The 23,484-nt window shown below is 36.6% G+C and overlaps 1 protein-coding gene across 1 annotated transcript in view; it reads right to left on the bottom strand.

The window, feature by feature from the left end:
* CPS1 (carbamoyl-phosphate synthase 1) overlaps positions 1-23,484 on the bottom strand; it is a 124,185-nt gene that overhangs the window by 54,440 nt on the left and 46,261 nt on the right. The window contains exons 14-21 of the mRNA XM_082691573.1: positions 23,253-23,442; positions 21,856-22,013; positions 20,210-20,338; positions 16,852-16,996; positions 15,107-15,317; positions 13,578-13,776; positions 9,980-10,156; positions 6,316-6,434 (exon numbers count right to left, since the gene is read on the bottom strand). Coding sequence (XP_082547699.1) covers positions 6,316-6,434; positions 9,980-10,156; positions 13,578-13,776; positions 15,107-15,317; positions 16,852-16,996; positions 20,210-20,338; positions 21,856-22,013; positions 23,253-23,442 — 1,328 coding nt within the window. The remainder of the gene's footprint in view (positions 1-6,315; positions 6,435-9,979; positions 10,157-13,577; positions 13,777-15,106; positions 15,318-16,851; positions 16,997-20,209; positions 20,339-21,855; positions 22,014-23,252; positions 23,443-23,484) is intronic.

A 23,484-nucleotide genomic window follows, 5' to 3' on the forward strand; every position in this document is an offset into this window, starting at 1 on the left:
GAAATCTAGTGTGACTCGGTGGTGAGGTCAGAGGACATCACTTATTTTCTGCAAATCAAGACAATGGGTTCCGCTAAAGTGCCCAATCATCGCCATTCCCACATTCATCTATACTTAGTATATATATGAATGTTCAGACTGGAGTGGGGAAAACAACCAATGGTATCACAAACATATATCCAGAATAAATATCATCAAAATTATTACATGCAATTATATTTTATATATAAGGATATATATATATATTTCTTTCCCTAAATTATTTCTTTATTTGATACCCTTTAAGACTAAAATTTTTCATTATTAGGGTTTTTTTCTAACAGAAAGTACAAATTATCATGAGAAAACAAAGTGCTAACATTTTTCTGTCTTATATCTAAGTTTTAACAACTTTTAGGTGACACTTTTCCCCAAAAAAACTTTAATCAAATTTAAGCACAAAAGGTTCTTCTCTGGTTTTGCCATGCCTCATGAGCAAGTTAAATAAAAAGCCAATAGAAACGAACATGTGTAGGAGAGGACATTCAAACGGAGTGTTCCAGCTAAGGTGACACCTGCATTATTACATCTGCCAGAAGTTTGTGGCTGCAGGGAAATGGCCAACTTTACTGAGCTCAATTTAGCACTTGAATGCCCAAGTGGAACTCACCAGGTTTGCCCTAGATTGTTTTCCTAAGCAGTAGGCACACCTATGATTTTTCAGCACCCACCAGTGGACACAGTTTATCACACTGAACACAGTGATGTTCAGATGACAATGGGGCCCTTCAAAAGTGTACTTGACTCTTTCTGACTGCATTGACTATAGCAATAAGTGGAGGTGAAGGAGGAAAAGCAGATTATCAGAATTAAAACAGTTAAAAAAATGAAGGCTATAGAATATTGGACAAAAGCAATTACTGGATAATTTGTACATTAATCCACAGTAAATTGAATTTATATGAACAATTAATAGAGAAATAGATCCAAATCTAAGCCCCCTATACTTACATAGTGGAAACTGTACAATGGTCATATCCCCTCTTTTTAAACCTCTAAATTGGACGACAACAGATTCATTTTGATATGTCAATCAGAAAGAGCCAAAGCACCCAAAACTCAAAATAAGGAAATAAAAAAATTAAAAAGACACAAGCAGAAGATAAGCAGATACTCAAACCTGGTAATTAGCACCTCATGGTATTTTTTTTCTTGCCTGTTCATGCTGGGTTTTTTTTTTTAAGTATCATTATGATCTTTCAACCTAAAATTGCTAATCCAACTTGATATTATAAATTAAAATGCTTGGAGTGTAATGTCCTGAAATAATCCCTGCTCATAAACAAGCTTTATTACAGTTGACTTCCTTCCTTCCTTGTAGCAGAAGGGGTTCAACTGAGAGATTCTTGTACCTGTGCTTGTCTATTAATTACTAACCTAGTTGAAAACTTTATCATATGTGCTAGTTCGATGGTGATGGGACCGTCATGCTCTATTGACTACTGTTACTATACTGAAAGTGTCTATTATATGTAAACTTATTTCCCTCTGTTTAATTCATCTTGCCACACTCCTCAACATACATGTACAAATATATGTGTGAATACATATACATATTCACATATATATGTGTGTATGTGTATACATATACACACATTTACATATAGCACAGGAGTGAAATTTCAAACATCCTGAGCTCTGGAGTCCTGCTCAGGTTTGATCTCACACCTGTCATTTATTAGTATGTGATAGCAAGGAAGTTGCTAAGTATCTCAGTGCCTCAGCTTACAACTATAAAATCAGGATAATTACTGATCTCCTTAGGTTGTGGTAAAAATTAAATGAACAGTGACTGATATGTAGTCAATAAAGTTTCTGATTATTGTCTTACACTTGGAAGGCACTCAGAATTGTTTGATTGAATCAAAATCTGGTTTTCTCTATTAAAAGATATAATTTTAAATCCGTTCTTTTGTTACTTTAAGGAATCAGTTATATCAGGAGAACCTAGCTGATGAAGACATTTGACATTTGATTTATTTGATTTATGGTACTTGTACTTTTGCCCTTCAGGTCAGGTTTATTTGCATGGCCTGAATTGAATCTATCTATATGCTAATGAAGGAAAGGATTACAGGTGAGGTTTTTGTACTTTTTAATAGATCAAAATAAGTATTTTTTTTCTTGTAATGAGTATTTATGAAAATGCTATATGGGAGTAGCATTATGTGTGAAAGTGTGGGGAAAACAGACATATTAAATGTGGATAGCTCAGTTGTGAAAGCCAATGGATAGAGCTTATGCAAACGTCGCAGCGCCACTAAAAACTCTGACTGAACTTTTCTTAAACTCCCTGCAAAGTGATCCAGTAACATGAAGTTAACAGGTTAAACACCTAAATCCCAGTGCATATGCATTACAGACATTGGAATCCTGTATGATACAACTCACATCACATTGAGTAAAGAGAAACTTTTCAAAACCTAAAGAAATTCACCGTAAAATATGCTATCACTCTAGGTCGATTAATGCAACTACACCAGCTTATAAATTTGGGGAACTTCCTAGAAACATCAACTTTCCTAGCATTCCCCTGGGCAACAATAAACAATTTAAGAGGAAAAGGAGAAAGTTCGTGAACTCAAGTGGGGAAGCTGTCTAAATAATGGCTATCACCTGAGTTGGTAAGAATGGCTATTGCTTTGGAAGTCTCCGGAGGGCTGCCCTTGCTCTGTTCGTGTACTGGAGATGGCAAACCGAGTTCTGATGGGAGCAAGCACTTGCAGCCTGGACACTGAGTTGATTATTCTAACACTGGTCTAAGGTCTCATCGCCCCGGAACTCGGCTGGGATTTCATATATTATCCTCAGCATAACACACGTTCATCTCCACCATTCAAGGAAAGGAATTTCTATAATTTTCACCTTCTCACGGACATGGAAAACTCAGTTACTCCCATAATGCCAACCTCATTACAAACATTGTTTTGTTTTCCCCATTCCAGCCTATGGACACTCACATATACTAAATACATGGGTATATTCCATTTAGGAGTCAAATTCTGAACTTCATCTCAGATGACTGTATATAAATACAAATCATAGACTGGCCATCAATCTGAATGATGTTCTCATCCTCTGCTAGTAAAGATGTTTATTGGATTTTAGAAGAATTTTAGCACAATTAACAACTGTAAAATAGAAATTTTTGTTCATTAGCATAATGGAGTGTTATTGATCTTCTGATAAGAATAGCATTTGTATTACTTGCTATCACAGCTTCTTTTAAAAAAATACATCTGGTATTAAAACAAGTGACAGTGCATCATCAAGAAAGTTAAGAAATAGCCTATTGTAAAATGCATAAGCAAATGCAAATTGAGTGACTCTAAAAAATAGTCTTTAAATGTATCTGCCCGAAATCACAAAATACTCTTCATTATAATATGTAGCTTTTTCATTTTCAGAGGGAAATGAGGGAAAACCTTCTTAGGCATTCACGGTGTGCCAAGGGTCCTTTACATTTATATTGTTTAAGTTTCACAGTAAAACGATCAAGCAGACGTTAGCAGAAAGCATGTGAGGCCAGAGAAAGGAGGGGGCGGTCACGTGCAGTTCCACAGTGGGGAAAACTTCACAAGGATCCATCAGACTAGCTCCAAAGCCTGTACTCTTTCCAACACACAAGAAAGGAACCAAGTGAAACTTAACCCACATCTGGCGTTCTATACTTCGTCCCTTCTTAAAGTTTCCCCTTTTCTCCCAGCTGAGATTCCCCAGTGCCTGTTTTCCAGAGGACCTATCAGAAAAGTGCAAAGGGACCTCAGCACACTGGCTGCAGAGAGATGCCAAGGAGAGAGAATTTGGCGGCCATGCCAAATCACACCAAATAGTTACCTCCTGGGTCTACAAGGAAAGTCTGCCTTTCCAATGCTGGAACAGTTGAGATTTTGAAATAAAGTGAACCACAGATAAATGTAAATGAAAAAGAACTGATCTTCATAAACTTTTTGCAAACTGGCAATGCGTAATTCAGCTATCTAATGTCAATTGCTAATAGAGTTATTATTACTGTTGGAGTAGTATCTGCCTTGATGACTAAGCCTTCTTGGATATATGCAGAGGCTGAGAAAAAGCAGAAGACACCATAATCTAGGGTAATGGTGAAGATAACCAAAATAGGACAACAAAACTCAAGTTCTACACCCTTACAATCCATCAGCTACAATATCCATTCAATTTCGGACCTCTGTGTACCACACAATGACTGAGACAGGTAGCTTCAGTGGACACCTATTCTTTTTTTTTCTCTTTCTTTCTTTAACTTATCTAACACTTCTAAATAACAATCATTTTCAAATTGCTGTGTGCATCTAGGATACTCCAAAAACAACCAAAAATAAAATAAAATAAAAAAACAAAAAAACAAGAAGAAGTAAACAGTAAAGTGTCATTCAGAAAATAGTGAGTTCAAGGTTTAGGTTTACCAACACCATGGATCACCTGTGGAGTCCTTAAGACAAAAGATGACTTTAAATATAATGTTTTAGACCATTCTAAATTATTAAAAGCTTTATATAAAAATTTTTAATGTTGATCAATATGGACAATAGAAAATATGTCTATTTACAAATGTGCTTATGCCAGAAAATGAAACCTAAAAACATTAAATTGTCAGCAAATAAATGTAAGAGAATGTGGAAATCAAAAAGATAAGTGATCTGTAACAATAAGTGGGTCTAATCCTCCAAGGACATTTTTCACTCTCAATATACACTTATTTCCGCTTAGTTAGAATTTCAACCTGCTTTCTGGTTGCAACAAAAACTATTCAATTAAAACATAGAATGGGTCCAAAAATCAGAATGTATATCAAGTGAAAATTTAAATCACAACAACAGCTGCTATTTTTCACCCCAGGTCTCTCCCACTGCTACAACCGTCACACTGTAAGTTTCTAGCACCCTCCTGTGGTTTAATTGGGGTGGTTTCCTAGGCATTTGAAATCAGTTGTCTGAAACTGGAAGCCGTAGAACAGACTATAATTCAACATGGAAGTTCTGCTGGCCTCGTAAACCAAAGAAAGGAAACCTCAAGTCAGCAAAATTCTATGATGAATGTATAGGCTCAATTGTTAACGTATTTGCTGTCTAGTGTTCATTTTATGTGATCACTAGGAAGGATGACTTATAAGCAACCACAGCTAGTTTCATTTTTGGCAGATTGGAATCCCCCATTTTCAAAACCAAGCATTTGTTGTGGGCAACTGTTCAATAGATGAAAAAGAACCTCGTTTTGCTCAAAAAGAAAAGCAAGTGTTACTACTGCCCAGTTCGTGTGCATCTTGATTAGGTAAACACAGTGACTCAATCATATGCCACAGATGAAGGCTTTGAGAACTTTCCACTGTCTTCAACATTTTAAGTGATTAATATTTTTACATTTACTCTAATCATTTGAGAATAACTTACCCCCCCCAAAAAAAACCATTTCCTTCTCTCTAAACATATGCCTAGGCTTGTAATTGAGACCTTTTCCTAATAATTATGTATTTCCAAGCCTTCTTAAAGGCAGGAAGCTAAAGAGGATTATACTCTCTCTCTCTCCTGGATTGGTAAATGTTCCTCTTATCAAAGATCCATGATTAAAACCTATCTGTGATTTCATAAGCCTGAGGTGTCCCAACAAACGGTCTTCTCATGAAAAATAAAGAAGTAGATTTTAAAGCACTGATGTTATCAGAATATTCCGAACATGAAATGAAATTTTAAAAATAATTGGCCATGAAGGAGATAAAAATGTAAATTAGTGAGAGGTAAAGAATCTATTAACAGAACTTGAATGTGGCTTATTTGTATGCTGAACTAGAAGTCCCAATGTTAAAAATACCAGTAGAATGCAAGAGGAATACATTTGCTCATCAATAGACAGCAATATGTAGGTTGATATTAAGAGAAAAACCAACTTCAGAACTTAGAAATATTATAGAAAATAAGAATATTATTCATTTATTACTGATTAATAACATTTTGATCTAGGTAATTTTTGGTAAGTTAAATAGCACATGAATTCATAGATTTTATAACTTCAAAATACTTAATAAAAATACCACAATGTTTGAGGGCAATGGTAGGGGTACAAGACTGTTAAAAAGACACCTTTCAAAAGGTAAACATTTAAAACTGCTATTTCTTGATGGCTACTGCTTACCAACCTTGGCACTACGAACTTCACTGAAGAATTTTGAAGGGAAGAATTTTGGCTGAACGCTTGAGGGTAAGAGGAAGACAAAAGCTGCACAGAAGGTATCTGGAGCGACTCAGAACACTGCCTTACCTGTTGAGCCCTTTCAGTGTCTGTTCCATGTTTAAAATGTCACGCATCTTATACAAAAACCACTTGTCAATGGATGTGAGCTTCATAATCTCCTCAAGGGACATGTTGTCTTCCAAGGCCTGCCAAAAGGAGGAGAGATGCTTTCTTTGGCAAACATTTTATAAATGTCTTATTTGGTTGAAAACATATAACAACCATTCCTCTCCATGTTATTGGGAGAGCTTGAGGCTATAGACTGAGAATGGAACCGATATTCTATCATTGATGTTCCTCCAATAAACCTACCAACGCTGCCAACTATATCCGCTAATGGCGCGCCGAGGAGGTGTCTTGAGTTAATCAGAGCAGTCTGTGCTCCGAAAAATCCCCCTGACAGCCTCTGCTTCCCTGCCTTTTAAATAACCATGTTGCTAATTATATCCTAAATTTGGTACATCTCTTTGGAATTAAAGAGAATCTCTTGAAACTACAGTTAAGTCAAGTTGGTAGGAAAATCTAGAATCAATATGATGATCATTTAACTTGTATTTTGGAAAATTACCCTTTGGCAAATACCATAGTTTTATTACCTCATTCCACGCTCACACAGACCAGTCAGTGAAAATTTATGGATCAAATCTGGCTTACTGTTATTTCTTTAGAATATTTCCTCAGAGAGGACTTCAAACAAAAAATTATTTTGAATTAGTTACTATGACTTTTGTGCTAAGACAGGCATTTTACAAAATCCTAATATATTCCAAAACAGTGTAGCAATAACTTCTGTTCTGATAGGCAGCTCAGCTTTTTCCACAAGCTTACTTTAGCAATTTCTCAGAAGTAAAATTACAACGATGGGTCATTAAGCTGAGTAGAAAAGGCAATGGAAAGAAGAGATAAATGCTCAAAACCCAAACCCTGATATTCAAAAGGTATCCACTCTTCTTCTTTACTATTTTTAGATGTATGTTTATACTCAATGAAAATTAATAATCAGATAATACTCCAAAACCACATATTCTAGAAATGGCACACTCTATTTTAAAATCCCATTAAGAAATTTATGTAACTAGTAATTCTGCTGTTATATTTCAACTCGAGGAGCTTAATTTTCTTTAAACTTGCACTGATTTCTAGCACCAGAGAGACAATGATCATAAGTGTTGAGAGACAGCTCAGCTCATAATTCTGTCAACTAGAGTAAGACGACACCTAATGGGAATACTCAAAGTCTTGCTCATTCTATAATTCTATTCATGTTTTTTGTTGTTGTTTAATTCTCCCTGTATATTGCCAGTATTCTGTCTCATTTTCCAAGTGATTAAAGGTGCAATTAGCTGTTGGCCATCAACACTATGAGGGGGATAGAATCTTAAGGCAGTGACACTTTTGACAGAGCAGAGGAAGTTTTCACATGATCATACACTCTCAAGACCTCACGGTTGTCAGAGGGCCTAGAATCTTGGATTCATTTCACCACGAGGAAGGACAACTACAGTCACACCCCCGGAGTCTAACTGAAAGCCAGGTCCTCCCTGTCTTACGAACTCGTCTTCAAGCACCCCAGCTTTGCCACGTCACACAGCTACAATGAAGCTCATAATGATCCCGAACAAGTTTGAGGTTCCTTTAATGTTTCCCAAATCAAAAATAATGCCCTGTATTCTCCCCAGATCGAAAGAGGTGATGATCCAGTCATCCTGAAATAAGACTGCAGCAAAAATCAGGCCTCAGAGCAACTTGCCCTTTTGTAAGGACCATGAAAGCGAGGGAAGATTTACTCACGCCTTTCATTCATTTTCCCCTTCAGCCCTCCACCGTCCTCACTCTTTTTGTCAAAATCACCACGTTCCTGGTTGCTGGGGCAATGAACAGTAATGATGACCTCTAACAAACAGAAATCAGTTCCTTCTGCCGGCGCGCTGGCAGACAGTAATTTATACCTCAGACCCTGCACTTCTTGCTTCTACGGAGGGTGCTCTGTGCGAGAAAGGACCTCCACACATTTCCCCTGAAATCTCATCCTTTATAAGTCTGTTAGAAAAGAATGAGAGATTTGCTTGAGCTTTTACAGCCTTGCCGGGAACTTGGAAATACTTCCCTTTTTCATCCCCCTCAAAATGGCAGAAATACAATTACTAGACTTAAGGAAAAAAAATCCATTTACTGCCCCTTGTCTGGAAAGAAAAAAATCATATGTATATGAATCTGGTGGAATGCTTTTTTTTTTTTTTAAACAAAAGACTGAAATAAGAACCATAAAGAAGGTAAGAAGCTCTCTGGAATAAGCACCCCCACCGAAAAATGTTAATTCTCTATTACCATGGAACTCAAGATGGAGAAATGTCCATCAAAAGACACTAGCATCTGCCAGAATTTCAATGGAACTTAATATTCTGCATTCAGAAACCATAAAGGTGAGGAGAGTATACATTATAGGCAACGAAGGAAACATTCCCTCCCCTTCTCCCCTCTCAGCAGGACTCGGTATATGGACCTGGAAGTTGCAGTGAGTTCAAAACCATTCACAGCATTTTGCTGTTGCTACAAAGGCAAATTACAAAGACAGATTTCCTCTTTAAAAACAAAATTCCTATTTTCATCAACTTGTCCCACACGCACACACGCATGTATAAAATGGTCAGCGGGGCTTTGTAGCTCCAGGGTGGTTTGATACTGTTGGAGGATTAATGCCTAAGCTTCCTTAAATGTCAAAAAGCCATTCAGGGATTTCTGACCAGACAGGTCCCAGCTGCCCAAGTCACCTTTTATAAAATCAGATGAGCTGAAACTTCAAAACCCTACGCATAGTAAACATGAAGGGAGATTAATATGGCATTTAATTTGCATAAAAGGGAACTAGGGGGTGGAAGTGAGAACTGTGGGGCTTTTTTGTTCTAAAAATAAGACCCATAAAATAATTACACAAAAAAGCCTAGAATCTCTGAAGATCTTTATAGTCATTGTTTTCTAAAAACAGAAAATGATGCAAATAAAGATTATTCTAAAGTCTGAGGTAGCATGTACTAAATGATACTGTTTTATGCATCTTCCTTTCTAAAATACAATTTTATACATTTTCAAGGAACAAGTAATCCAAGGGATAAGAAATGGCAGATCAATACAATCAGACCTACTTAAGAGTATTGATAAGATATATTCTAAAAGGAAGGAACATTTTATCTATGTGATCAACCTTTAAACCGGCAATGTGTTCTTCAGGCCAGGTTCAAACCAAATTTTTAAACGAGGAGGTAATATTTCATTAATTATAGAATAATCTGAAAAAAGCCACAGAAGTCTTCAGTATAATGCTAGTGAAGAAAATTATATTTTTCCCCCAAATCCCTGAATTCAGAACCATTTTATGTTTCAGTTTTACTTTAAAGTCCTGGTTGTCGGGGTGCCTGGGTGGCTCAGCTGGTTAAGCGTCTGCCTTCAGCTCAGGTCACGATCCAGGAGTCCTGGGACCGAGCCCCACATCACGTTCCCCCGCTGCTCTGCGGGGGGCCTGCTTCTCCCTCTCCTCCCCACTCATGCTCTGTCTTGCTATCTCTGTCTCTGTCTCTCTCAAATAAATAAAATCCTTTAAAAAATAAAAATAAAAATAAAAATAAAAAAATGAAGTCCAGGTTGGCTATATTCTGAAGGAAACAGTCGCTCTGGGCCCCTTATCACATATTACCTTAGCGATGGCATAGATACGGGTGCTGGATGGTTCCGCAAGCTCTCTTCTGAGATCTAGGTTGGCTGGCCATTCTTTGTTCATTGGAAGACGGGAAGTGAAGCCATCTATAGATGGGTGGCACATTCTTAAGGCTTTCTGGAAACTTTCCTCAAAGGTGCGACCAATAGCCATGACCTGTAATGCACATTTAAGAACATGTATTTTTAAAAAGAGCTTATATATTTTGAATCTGAAACAGAAGTAGAAATGGATGTTCTTCAGAAAAGATGTAGGAACAAAACATATAAGATTATTACTGAAATTTAGGTCTTATTATTGTTACTTTTCTTTCTCTCTCCTTTTCTCCATGGTTTTGATAGAATGGGTCTTTAACAATCTTAGGTCAGTCGTCTGCCACACCAGGAATTTAGCTTTATTTGCTGGGACTGTTGAGGAAGTTGCCTGCACCTGCTCTGAATCATAATATTAAACTAAGGAATACATGGAAAGAGCATATGGACACTTTCTTAATAAAAATCTTGCTTTTATGCAAATGTTCTTTAAAACAGAAAACAAATAAAGAGAAGTCAGACATATATTAACACAAAAACAGAACTATTTCCAGATGGGTTATCAGTCACAATCCAAGACAGGTTGGCTTTCTTTATAACTAAGCATTAATATTAATAAAACCTTCAGAATTATAATGAATACTGACAGATTCAGATCTTGAATGTAGGCGGAGTCTAAACTCCCCAGGACAAATTCGACGTGTTTTCCCACCATCTTTACAGCTGATTGTACACGAATCAATTAGGAAGACCATGTGGTGATTTCATTTGGACAAGTTACAACTCAGAACTAAACTTAAATTGCCTTCAAGCCTAACCAGTTATTTTCAGTGGCTAAACACTGTCTTTGAATCTTTCCATGGAATAATAGATTGCTATGCATTTTTGGTCTCCAACTTAAAATAATAACAGTGACAATGTTGCCTTCAGTAAACTTCCAAGATTCCTCAAATAGACCCAGGTTCCCATTCGTGTCGGTTTGATAAAACTTCATGTCAACTGTGTGACAAGATATATATTCAAAGATAGCTAAAGCCAAACAGATAACATTTCACGCTGCTGCCAATTTAATTAGAAGTAAGGAAGATTTTCAAGTACTGAGGTAAATAAAATATTAGTCCAATTCAGATAGGCAACTTGCGAGGCATAGGGGTATTTGAAGGGGTACACAACATGGTCCTAATACTTGCTAGCCTAAGCCTGAGAGAGACTGTCAGGAATGAAATATTTTACAGTCCTATCAAATGAGGAAAATATTTCTGGAATATTTAATACAGTTTATAAATATTACATATTTAAAAGTTGGCCATAAAGTAATGGGTTCTATAAGTAACTCACCATAAATAATTATTTGTAAGTATACTGTACTAATGGTATGTAAAATATGTTCAATGAAAGAAAAATTAACATACCTATATAATAATAAAGGAGTACATAACTGTATTTTCTCAAAGTTTGTGCTTTTTAATATTTTATATTATTAAAATTCATCTTCATTAAGTGAAAATTTCACCATTTTTCATTGGGATAACTGACATGGCCCTAACTCTATTCCCTGACCCTATTCCTCTCCATTATCAAAGTACCTGTATGTAAATACTGTATCTTAACTTTCACCACAGTTGAATTCATATTACATTTGGTTCTATTTATATATTCTGAACTTACCAACTGCAGATAACACATAACAAATATCTACATCTTATTCTTGCATGGAAATGCTTCCTAACTTGAGTTGAATTAAATGTATGATGGGAAATATTCACGGACAACAAATGTCCCTTAAATGTCCCTTTAATGAAAACATTACAGGAATTATCTCATATTCCTTGGCCTATAAATTTTACTGTAAGCAATGTGAAAAAGGGATACTTCCTACAAAATAAACTAAGTAACAGTTGTTTATTTGGCAGAAAAGCTACCAACAAAACTTTTCATGGCATTTGAGTTTTAATTCTATTGTGCACCATGAAGCATGAGAGGAAAAATAAGATTTAAAGCAGCTAGGAAGGACTACTGGGTTTTTTGTTTTTTGTTTTTTGTTTTTTTTACACAACTAGTAGGGAATTTTAATTTAAAAGGTCAAATTTTCTTTATCTGTCATTACTTTAAAATCTTGCATTGATATCCTGGAAAGTAAGGAAACCAAAATAATAATAATGGTCCCTTGCATGCATGAATATGATTGAGCAGTAAAATGTCTTTTTTTTTTCTCTTTTCTCCTGCATTGCTGATGGATTTAAGCTGCACTTCCTGTGATTGATGGTGCGTATTTCTGCAATGGCTAGTCTGAGGGTAGGTAATAAGCTGTAACATAGGGCAAATAAAGGCCAATATAGAAAAATAGGTCATAAGTAGTTCTTTGCTCTGTAGTCTAACCAGTTTAGATATCTAGACATAGATGAAGAGCTCCTATGTTAACCATATAAAGACAAAGATGAGATAAAATAAAATAGATGATAGGTCAATACATTGATAGAGATTGAGATTCACGCATCTGCCTGTCAAATAAATAAATAAAATCTTAAAAAAAAAAAAAAAGTTCTACCCATAAACAATGACAACAATACTAATGAAATACATTTACTGGAGATTCATTATGAATCTACCTTAAAAGACATTACTAAAAATTTACATGTATTAATCCTAAACCTTATAAGAACCCCCCAAGATATGTGTTATCATTTTCCAGTTTTCGGATGGAAAACCTGAGGACCAGTGTCTCCCATGAGTGTCTGTAACTGGTAAGTGGCAACACCAAGAGTAAAACCCAAGCTCATTTGGTTCCAAGGCTCATGCTCTCTCCAAGCTGACTAGATGCAAGCAGAAATAAAGCCCTTGGTTGGGGAGGGAAGAGAGTAACTGTCAGAGACTGGGGGTCTCCATCCCTTTCTTTCATCTTATACTGAGGAGCGCTCCATCTTTGAAGATGGATTAATCAAAAGCTAATTTTAATTTCAAATACCATAAAAAGGGAAATTATGAAAAGTCTAAAGCCCCTAAAAGCTTAGACCATTTCAATATAATCAAAGAGGGCTTCATATCCCAATTTTAAACTTTACAGCTAGATGTGACATGGATCTTCTAGTCCAGCCCCTTCTTTTTAGACATGTAGAAAGTGAGGTCTAAGGAGGGCAAAGCCACAGTGTGTGTGAACAGATTAAAATTAAATTCTTAACCTCAGTGCAGTGGACTTTTTGGTATGCCACTTTATATCATGTTATTTTCTAGATTTGATTATAAAACACATTATAGCTCAATTATTTATGAAAATATGTTTTTCGTATGTGTAAATATATTATACACCCACATATATAGCCTCTCCTTTTAATTAGAAGCTTTTAAGATCCATTAAGTGGTCATGTAACAAATTCCTTATGTTAGTAGTCAGAGAGATGTTGAAACACCATGGAGGAAATGAAATTCCCATATATCCTCTAATCAGGAACCCAGTATCCAGGAAACCTGAAGACTTTCAAGGATATTAAATATTTGACAAAATAGCTGAGAATAAGAATAAATAGAGGAGTAAACCAAAGACTCACCTCTCCCACACTTTTCATAGAGCTACCAATTCGGCTAGATGTTCCATGAAAGCGATCAAGATCCCAGCGAGGAATCTTAGTAACCATATAATCCAGGCTAGGTTCAAAGCAGGCTGATGTTTTCCCTGATACAACATTCTTGATTTCTGGAAGTGGGATTCCTAGGGCAATCTTTGCAGCAATAAATGCCAGTGGGTAGCTATAAAAGAGGAGATTTTTTTTTTTTCTTTCAGCAATGAGCATTAAAAGCAGCCCAAGACATAAATTGGTCTTAGAAATTCTGGTATTATTCCACATCAGTATGTAAAACACATCTGGTTCTCTCTTCTGTATGAAGACTTAATAGCCACTTATAAAATAGTGTGAGTCATGATAAAGTAGAGAGGCACGGATCACAAAAGAATTCACTCTCTATGCCTGACATTCAGGGCAACAGCTGACAACCTTCACCTCTTTAATCCAAAATCAATGACTTCCTTGATAAGGTGCTCACTTTTGTAGAGCCTCGGCTAAGATAAGAATCTGCAAAATATTATTTTGAAAAGATATATAGCTGTCTGCACCTAGGAAGACAGGAAGACTTAGCTGGTAATATGGGGTATGCAATGGTCAGAAAATGTAGTCATTGCAAGCTAAGGTCCTTGCTTTGTCTCCAAATTATTTCTGAGCTTGGGACTCCTTACAAAACTAACATTGTAGTAACTTAACTAGATAGTTTTGATAATTATATTTGAGGAAATAATTCAAAGAACTGTAGGATTACATATGATTCTTTAATATATCTCCCCCATCTGACAGATGAGGAAATTGATAGAGACAATAAATGATGTGTCCAAAATCAATAGGAGAATTGGAAGGAGAACACAGGTCTCCTGACTCTTGCTCAGGGCAACACTGCACTGGCACTCCACGCAGCACTGTGGAGCCGTATTAAGCAAAAATGCCATGAAATTTAAATGCCATGTGCTAAGTATATTAATAGAAAAAAGTACTAGTTAATGTTCCCTCCAATTATGCTCACTGGCAGTTTTTAAATCGGTAGCAAATTCATTTATTTGGTTGCAATATTTATCTATAGAAAAACCCTACAGTGTTTGGTCCTGTGGAGTTTGGCTAAAATAAAACAATTTATTGAATGTTTGAATCAAGTAAACTATACTAGTTGCCTACCATGTACTAAACACCTGAAGAAACCAGTTGAGGACTAAAATTGAGAATTAATTCTCACTTTTTAACAATATCTGCAAAGTGCAATTAGGAAGCAGATTTTTTGCAGCCTGCTTTGACCACCCAGATTTTGATTAGTTTATGATTAGCCAGCAAACAAAGCCAGCTAGCAATATCATTTGCCTCAATCTGGCAGCAAGCTCATTAATAAGCATGTCCTTAGGGTCCTAAATGATTTGCAGCCAGCATACAGAAACGGGGACTGTAGCTTGTAAATGCAGCTCAGTCTTCCACTAGCTGTCAGTTTTCCAAAACTATCTGTGAAGAATCTGCAAACACATGGTCAATCATTCTGATCTTACCCAGTGGCCTTTGAGGCCAGGGCAGAGCTTCGGGACAATCTGGCATTCACTTCAATGATGCAGTATTCCATGGAGGTAGGATGCAGGGCAAACTGAATGTTGCATTCACCCACAATGCCCAGGTGGCGAACAACATTGATTGAAGTACGTCGCAACATCTGAAACTCTGCATTGGAGAGGGTCTGGGCAGGGGCCACGACAACTGAATCACCTGTACATCGAGCAACACTTGTTATTTGGTACCATATCTGAATAACTAACTTTAGTGACTTAGAATTTATTTGTGTGATACAAGACACAGATTAGTCTAAAGGACTGTTGGGAAAATTACTGTCTCGATGGGGTACATAAAAGGCACAGCAGATACTCTCCCCTCTGATTCTTGTTTTGCCTGTATTACTCTGAAACATTATTGACAGAAACCCCTCTAACCTCTCCCAAGTTCATCTAGCTATCAAGGCCTCAGTCATCTACTGACCAGATTGACATTAACTTCTTCAATCTTCAATCAAACTCTTCATCTCAAAATCTCTCTCTCTCTCTCTCTCTCTCTCTCTCTCTCTCAAGTTCTCCCTTCTGTAAATGATCATCTTCTCTTCACTCAGACTGGCTCATCCCTCAGTTTTCCACATCTCATCCCTTTCCATTGTCTCACCCCTCTCGAATCATAGCCCTTGTATATTCAATCTCTTAGTCTTTAGCCACCATCCCCCCTGCCCACAAACATGCTCAGATTTCCTGCCCCCCACACCGCCAATCAGAAGAACATCTCTTTATTCTTCACCTGACTAAACTTCTTGAAAGTTTCCCAATTCTGTGTATCCCTCATTGCCATAGAGTTCTTTTCAATATGGCTCCCATAAACAACTTTGCATTGAAACTGTCCTCTTGAACGTCCAAAAACCCACATTAAATTCCTAATTCTTGACATTTCATATTTGATAAAGCCAAAACCAAAGCTCTTTTGTGAAATATTTTCTTGCGTTGGCTTACTTGTGTACTACCCTGGTTTTCTTCCTACCACTCCCTTCCTTCTCTTCCACACTAACCCTTCCTCTTACTCATGCCCTGTAAATCTAAACAGGTCCCAAGTTCAGTCCTTGACCCTACTGTCTTTCTTTCTATGTCTATGCCCTTGAATACTTAGTCTATGCCTCCAGCTTCAGTTATGGCCTTCACACCAATGACTCCCATGACTTTTATCAACTTCTTTATTTGTATCCCCCTTTCTTGAATTCCAGCTCCATATTATCAACCCTCTTCTTGAGAATTCCACGCATGCCTCAAAGTTAGCATTTCTATATCCTAAGTCATCCCTTTTGCCCTCTCATCTAACTAGTTCCTCTTCCTAAAAAACTTATTTCTCCTATTTCTATTACTTGTGGCTATTTGTTTTATTCACCTGGTAACTAATATCTTCATCTGATTTAAGCCTTCTTATCCTCATTTTTTACTTTTCAACAGCAAGTCTTACAGATTTTACCACCACTACATTCCTTACATATAACCTCTTCCTCAAATGAAATCAGGATAATACCTGCCTTACTTCATAGGGTTTTTGAGAAGATCAAAATTAATGTGAGGTTATTTTCAGTACTAAGAAATACGATTTTGTGTAAAATTTTATCACTAGTCAGTCAGCTAAGAACAGTAATTTAAAGAAAAGACCTTAATAAAGACATCTGTGGGTCATCAGAAGCATGAACTGAAGGCATTACTGTAATTCCTCAAGATTCTTTGCCTACCTGTATGAACACCCATGGCATCGACATTTTCCATGTTACAGACAGTGACACAATTATCATCAGCGTCTCGGACCACTTCATATTCTATTTCTTTCCAACCTGTCACTGACTTCTCCACCAGAATCTGGTTGGTCATAGCAAAGGCCTAGAAATTGGTGACAAAAGACACCATAGAGTCAGAAAAGGCACTGGTTTAGACATGGATAGTTGGCAAAATGCCCTGGCCTAAATCCTGGTCAGCATCGAAGTCTGAAGCCTGGTCTCCGTCCTCCTCCATGCTCCAGAAGGCACAATGTGTCAGAAAATCAGTGAGGTACTAGGAATAGCATCCTGCAGTGAATACGCTTGATTTACATTATTGAAGCTTGCCATTCAAAGTGCTGATATGACATTAAATCAAACTAATTTAGGAAAAAGAGAAAATAATTGAGCAATCAGGCAGAGGGAAATGGAATTATTTCAGCAGCAAGGCTTCTGTAAAACCAGAAAATGTGATAAGTGCGAATAAATATAGAAAAATAAGTCTAAAGACTCTGGTTTTCTCTAAAATAGCTGAGAGTGCTTTGTACAGTGACATACACAATAAAAGTCAGTTGATGTTGATGAGGAGAAGAAAGGAGATAATGATAGTTGTAAACAGTTAGCCAAGATGGCATACGAAACTTGGGAATTAGAAGAATCATATGCGACTATTATTATGGTTAATCACCACCTAAGTGCTTAAATACCCTGAGTCATATATCATGTGTGCCTGATTAAACAGATATGAATTAGTATAATTATCATTTCGTATTTATTGCGTACCCAATGGTGGGTAGAATACTGAACCCAAAATATGAAAGAGACTGTCTCTGACCTTAGGACATTTAGTGTCTGAATATCCAAGACAGAATTGGCCCCCTTTGTCTTGTAGTATTTTTGATTTGCAACAGCAGTGAGAAAGGAAGAGAAAGCAATTGGGGAAAGTACTTTGAATTTTTTCTAATTATTAGCAGGAAGTATAATGAAATAACTCAGTGTTAGTTGGGTGTGTGTGTGTGTGTGTGCGCTTAATGTGTCTCAACACTATCTTTTTAACCTCAGTCAACACTACAGGCTCTCCCATGTCCAACTGAAAATGTAACACATTTGTCCCCACAGCTGCCTGATGATGAGGTTTTCAAAGTGGTTAGAAATCTCTGTAGCCAGCATGAACAATTTAATAATGATTCATCTGTCATTAGAATTGCATGCTAAAAGAGGAAGTCTGGGAAACAAAGGGTATGGATTGGGGAAAGCTCTCTGCATTCTAATGGACCGGGCTGGATGTTTGGACACAAGGACAATTGAGATCAAATTCACCTGTTGCCTCAACTTCCTTCTTTCCAGTCTTAGATTTTATACAAAGACTAATTTTGAGACCTAGATGAGTTAATACTACTTCGAAAGGTGCTAAATATAATCTCAAGAGAATAAGGAGTACTTTAAGAATTAATGATAAAAATAATTATTTGAATGGAAAAGCTATGTTTTTCAAAAAAAAAAAAAAATCCAATGCACTATTATTATTTTAAGGAATTTAAATAGTTAAAAACTATTCCATTCCGAAATTGTTTTCACTGTAAACCTTTTCAGACAATTCAGTATTCAGAATTTTTACACTCTAAAAATCTATTTTTAATAGAGAATAAGTATACATGAATACTAGTATTGAAAATATTGAGAACATCTAATATACCAGAGGGGGAAAAAAATGCCTCTATAAACACGTCTTTTCTTTAAATACATGATTCATAACTCCAGAATGGAAACAAGAAATATTTATATTGGGGCGCCTGGGTGGCTCAGTGGGTTAAAGCCTCTGCCTTTGGCTCAGGTCATGATCCCAGGGTCCTGGGATCAAGCCCCGCATGGGGCTCTCTGCTCAGCAGGGAGCCTGCTTCCTCCTCTCTCTCTGCCTGCCTTTCTGCCTACTTGTGATCTCTGTCTGTCAAATAAATAAACCAACAAAATCTTAAAAAAAAAAAAAAAGAAAGAAAGAAAGAAATATTTATATTGATATATTTTCCTTTTGGGGGTTTTGTTTTGGCAACTTTAGAAACACTAAATCCAAGCTGATAACAAGTAAGTTTGTCATTACAGATGTTTAAATATATTTAATTTTATTTATCTGTTCTCAAATTCCTATGACAATTCAAGGGCTGCACTTTGTTTCATACTAAAGAGTAAATAATAACAGATAGTATTTACTCAGAACTCTCCAAAGTAACTCCTTTTTTTTTTTTAAGATTTTTATTTATTAATTTGACAGACAGATCACAAGTAGGCAGAGAGCCAGGCAGAGAAGGAGGAGGAAGCAGGCTCCCCGCTGAGCAGAGAGCCCAATGCCATGCTCTATCCCAGGACCCTGAGATCATGACCTGAGCTGAAGACAGAGGCATTAACCCACTGAGCCACCCAGGCGCCCCTGCAAAGTAACTCTTAAAATAATCCTGTGAGATTCATGTCCACAACCATCAAGGTACACGGGCCTCGTGGCTCTACACATATTCATTCATTCAGCCAGCAATCACTGAGACCCCTACTACCAGGCATTGTTCTATTTTGTAAGGAGAGAGCATGGGCAAAATTCTTGGCTTTTGTGGAGGATGTTTTCTTTGATAATGTCTAATTTATTTTTTGGAACACATCTTAATTTTCTTTTTAATACTTAAGAATGTATTTGTTTAGTGTATTCAGTAATACATTAAAATTATTTTGATAGAACACAAATTTTGAAAACTCAGATCTCACTTTTGCTTAGATGAGTGTGCAGCAGTTGGCAGGGAGAGCTCATTCATTCGTGATACCAAAAGGTTTATACTGTATATATTTTAAACACCTGACTTTGAGGAAAAGCCAAACTACTCAATGTGTTTTGTTTCACTTTAGATGTCACCTGTGTCATATTATTTCAAAAAATAGTAGAAAATGGGACATCACATTCACTTTTTTTAATCACTAAAATATATTTTAGCATCATGTGTATTTGGGAGCAGATTCTGAAGCAGAGAGAGATGGAATTGAATTGAGTTTATGGCGCTGAAATTAAATAGTACAGTAAAGATCAAGTGACTATCATCAGTTAGTATGATCACCGATAGTCAGAGTGACCATCAGTTTTCCTAGGATCTTCTGGATTAATGCTGTGTTCCAATGTAAATAACTGTACTGCATTTCCCTTCCAAAGGTACCATCTTTTGGATACTTTTAGAAAACATGACAGTGGTTTAATAATAGAGAAAAGGTCATTTCTCATCTACATAACTTTCTCTAACTGAAAGGGCATATCGAATCCATTTTCTTGGTTGGTAAGAATTTGGTCTGTGAAAATACAAACCTTTGTACTGAGGTCCAGTAAGGTCTCCTTAGTGGGACAGATGCCGGAGCCTAAACCACCCAGAGCATAGGCAGAACGGATCATCACTGGGTAGCCAATGGTGTCTGCTGCTTTTAGAGCATCCTCGATCTAGCACGGAGAAAGATTCAAAGTCTTAAAAGCTGACCACACTAGCAGAAAAGACCATATCAAGAAAGTATAGCAATTCAGGTAAGTCAGTTTCTTTGGGAAGAATGACTACAGAAATGCTGTATTATTCTTTCATTTCCTTCTGAAAAAGAAGTAAAGTTTTACAAATTTAAAGTAAAAAATCCTATTTTTTTTAATACACAGCAAAGGCTTTCATTTATCTTTTTATTGTAAATTTTGTTCTGTCATATAAAAAAAAATGAAACAATGGCCCAAACTGAAATAATCATTATGAATTTGAGAATGGGAGCCATATTGAATTTTTAAATTCAATTTAAAAGTCTTCATCTCTTAATGATACAAGGATTTCTACTGCCAAAATGAACTTGATATTACTGCAACAGGCCATTAGGAATACTGTACAGAAAGAGAGTTTTCATTTTTCAAGTTCAGTCAGAGAGTAGTCCCAGAAGCTTGGATTTTTTTTTTTTTTTCAAACTTACAGAATACAACATATGGTGGCTATATTTTTCTGTCATGGAATATTATTACACTACCAATGGGAATGTAATTACACCTTTCCCATATGCCTGTTTCTCATCCTGAGGAAGCAAGGACATAATTAAATCTGGCAATGAAGGAATAAATGTATGGCAGGAGCTTTCCAAATGTTCAGCAGAGCTATCCTGGGACTATTCCTGACTGACAGCTCTGCAACATAGTATGTACTTGGTAGCATTCTTTTCTGAAAAGTGCGTGGTCCATTTTAGTTGTCCCAGCAGTACTTGCCCTTTTTCCTAAGAATTTGCCTACTTTTGCAATGGGAAAGTTGCATTTAAAAAACTGCCTCCAGAACCCCCACTTCATTGACCACATGTATGAAATCAGGAATAAAGTCAGGGACAGAAACAGATATATAGAAAACCAACTTTATCTTGGTGCCTTGTAATAGCCTATCAATAGGCACAGGCTACAGTTGAAAATAATTAACAAAAAGAAGAAATCATCTTTCCTCCCTAAACATCTAAGCCACAAGTTTCTTAGTCATGAATCTCTTTGATTAGATCCAGTGGCTTTTTCTAGATGATTTCATTTTTAAATGTTCATTCCATTCTAACAAGAAAATTTCAATCCAGTCATTCCCCACTGGCAAGCCATTTGCACATACAAGATATGTAACGGGTCCCAGAAAGCAAAAATCACTTTGGCATTGTAAGTTGACATGGCCCTTTGCTTTACCTCAGGAGATCTGATAGTCAATGGCACTTCAACCACTGATAAACCACTTGGTCTCTGGGCTTTTGCTTCCCTTTTCATAAAATATTAATACCTATCCCAAACATTTCAGCATGGAAAGCTGCAATTAATACACAAAGTTTCTGAGGTACTAACACATTTCTGGAAGATAATACATGCAAATATAATAATTTAACTATCATTTTTAGGCATGATAAACCACTCTCCCTATAACATAAGACAAATAACGGTCTTGTTTCTCCAGAACAAAGATTCCTTACTGATTCCACGGCAAAGCTTGGAGCAATCTTTTCATTAATTTCATTTAGTTTGTCTGAGAACAGCTGCCTGTCTTCTGTGAACATAATGGATTCAACTGAGGTCCCCAGGACTTTCACGCCATACTCCTTGAGTACACCTCTCTTGAATAGTTCCACTCCTACAGAAGAACCAAATATAATCAGTTTTTTAAATCTCAAACTCTTATGTCTTTTTTAACAGACACCTGAAATACAACTTTTTTGAACCTTAAAATTAGCTCCAGGAAGCCACCTCAGTCCACAATAGAAGGGTGCTTAAGATTAAAAAAAAAAAAAAAAAAATTGAAAGAGAAATTCTGAAAACACTTAAGCAAAATATGTTGCTGGTGACATTACTTATATTACCACCTTCTCCAAATGGTTTTTATTATCTCAATAATAAAAATCACAGGACACAGTAAACCTCTAAACCTTAGTATATTCCCTTTCCTTCTAAGGTCCAATCTTATAATGAGATTCTCTTATTTAAATAATCCTAGTGAGGGACGCCTGGGTGGCTCAGTTGGTTGGACGACTGCCTTCGGCTCGGGTCATGATCCCGGAGTCCCAGGATCGAGTCCCGCATCGGGCTCCCAGCTCCATGTGGAGTCTGCTTCGCTCTCTGACCTTCTCCTTGCTCATGCTCTCTCTCACTGTCTCTCTCTCTCAAATAAATAAATAAAATCTTTAAATAAATAAATACATAAATAATCCTAGTGAATATAAAAGTCTTAGCCCAAGTCAGATGGCATGTTAATGGAAACATTATTTTGATGATTTTTAACCCAGATAGATACAAAATAATGTTTCCACTAACATGCCATCTGACTTTAGCTAAGACTTTTATATTTGATATTTAAATTATTACACCAACTTCTTACTCCAACTAGCTCATGAGATTCTCATTCATGATCCAGCTCCAAAGATTTGAAGTCTTGAAAAAAGGACAGAGTACTGGGTTCAGCAGATGCATGAAGGGGTAGTAGAGAGACTGATCTATGTGATCATGAGAATATGTATGAAAGCCAAATGCTACTGGGCCAACAGGTAAGAGCACAAAGCATTTAATCAATGTTAATTCTCATTTTTTATATATAATAGTCCTCAGGGTTTTGCTGGTCAAGAGAAAAGCAATATGCTGAAATGGAGCAGGGAGCTCTCCCCTGGCCACCCCAGAGCATTAAAGTACCTCAGCTGTTTTGTGAAATAAACCAGTAATATTTATCACATGACATTTTCAGGTGGCTGTTTGCTAAATGCTTCCTCACACATTAAAGAAAAGCTTTTACGAACACACAGAGCATAATTGTTAGAGTCAAAAAAATATTACACATAAGTGCATGGGCCAAAACTCTGCAATTAAACTTAAAAGAACTCACCACAGTTCAGAGCTGTCTGGCCACCCATGCCTAGAATTAATCCATCTGGCCGTTCCGCCTTAATGACCTCTGTGACAAACTGAGGGGTGATGGGGAGAAAGTAGACAGTATCTGCTTGCTTCAAGCCCACCTCGTTGGTTTGCACTGATGCAATATTTGGGTTCATCAGGACGGTTTTAACATTTTCTTCCTGAAAGAAATAAAAGGATCCAAAATCTGAACATATGTTCTA

The sequence above is a fragment of the Mustela nivalis genome (genome assembly GCF_964662115.1).
Source record: "Mustela nivalis genome assembly, chromosome: 11".
NCBI classification, from domain to species: Eukaryota; Metazoa; Chordata; class Mammalia; order Carnivora; family Mustelidae; genus Mustela; species Mustela nivalis.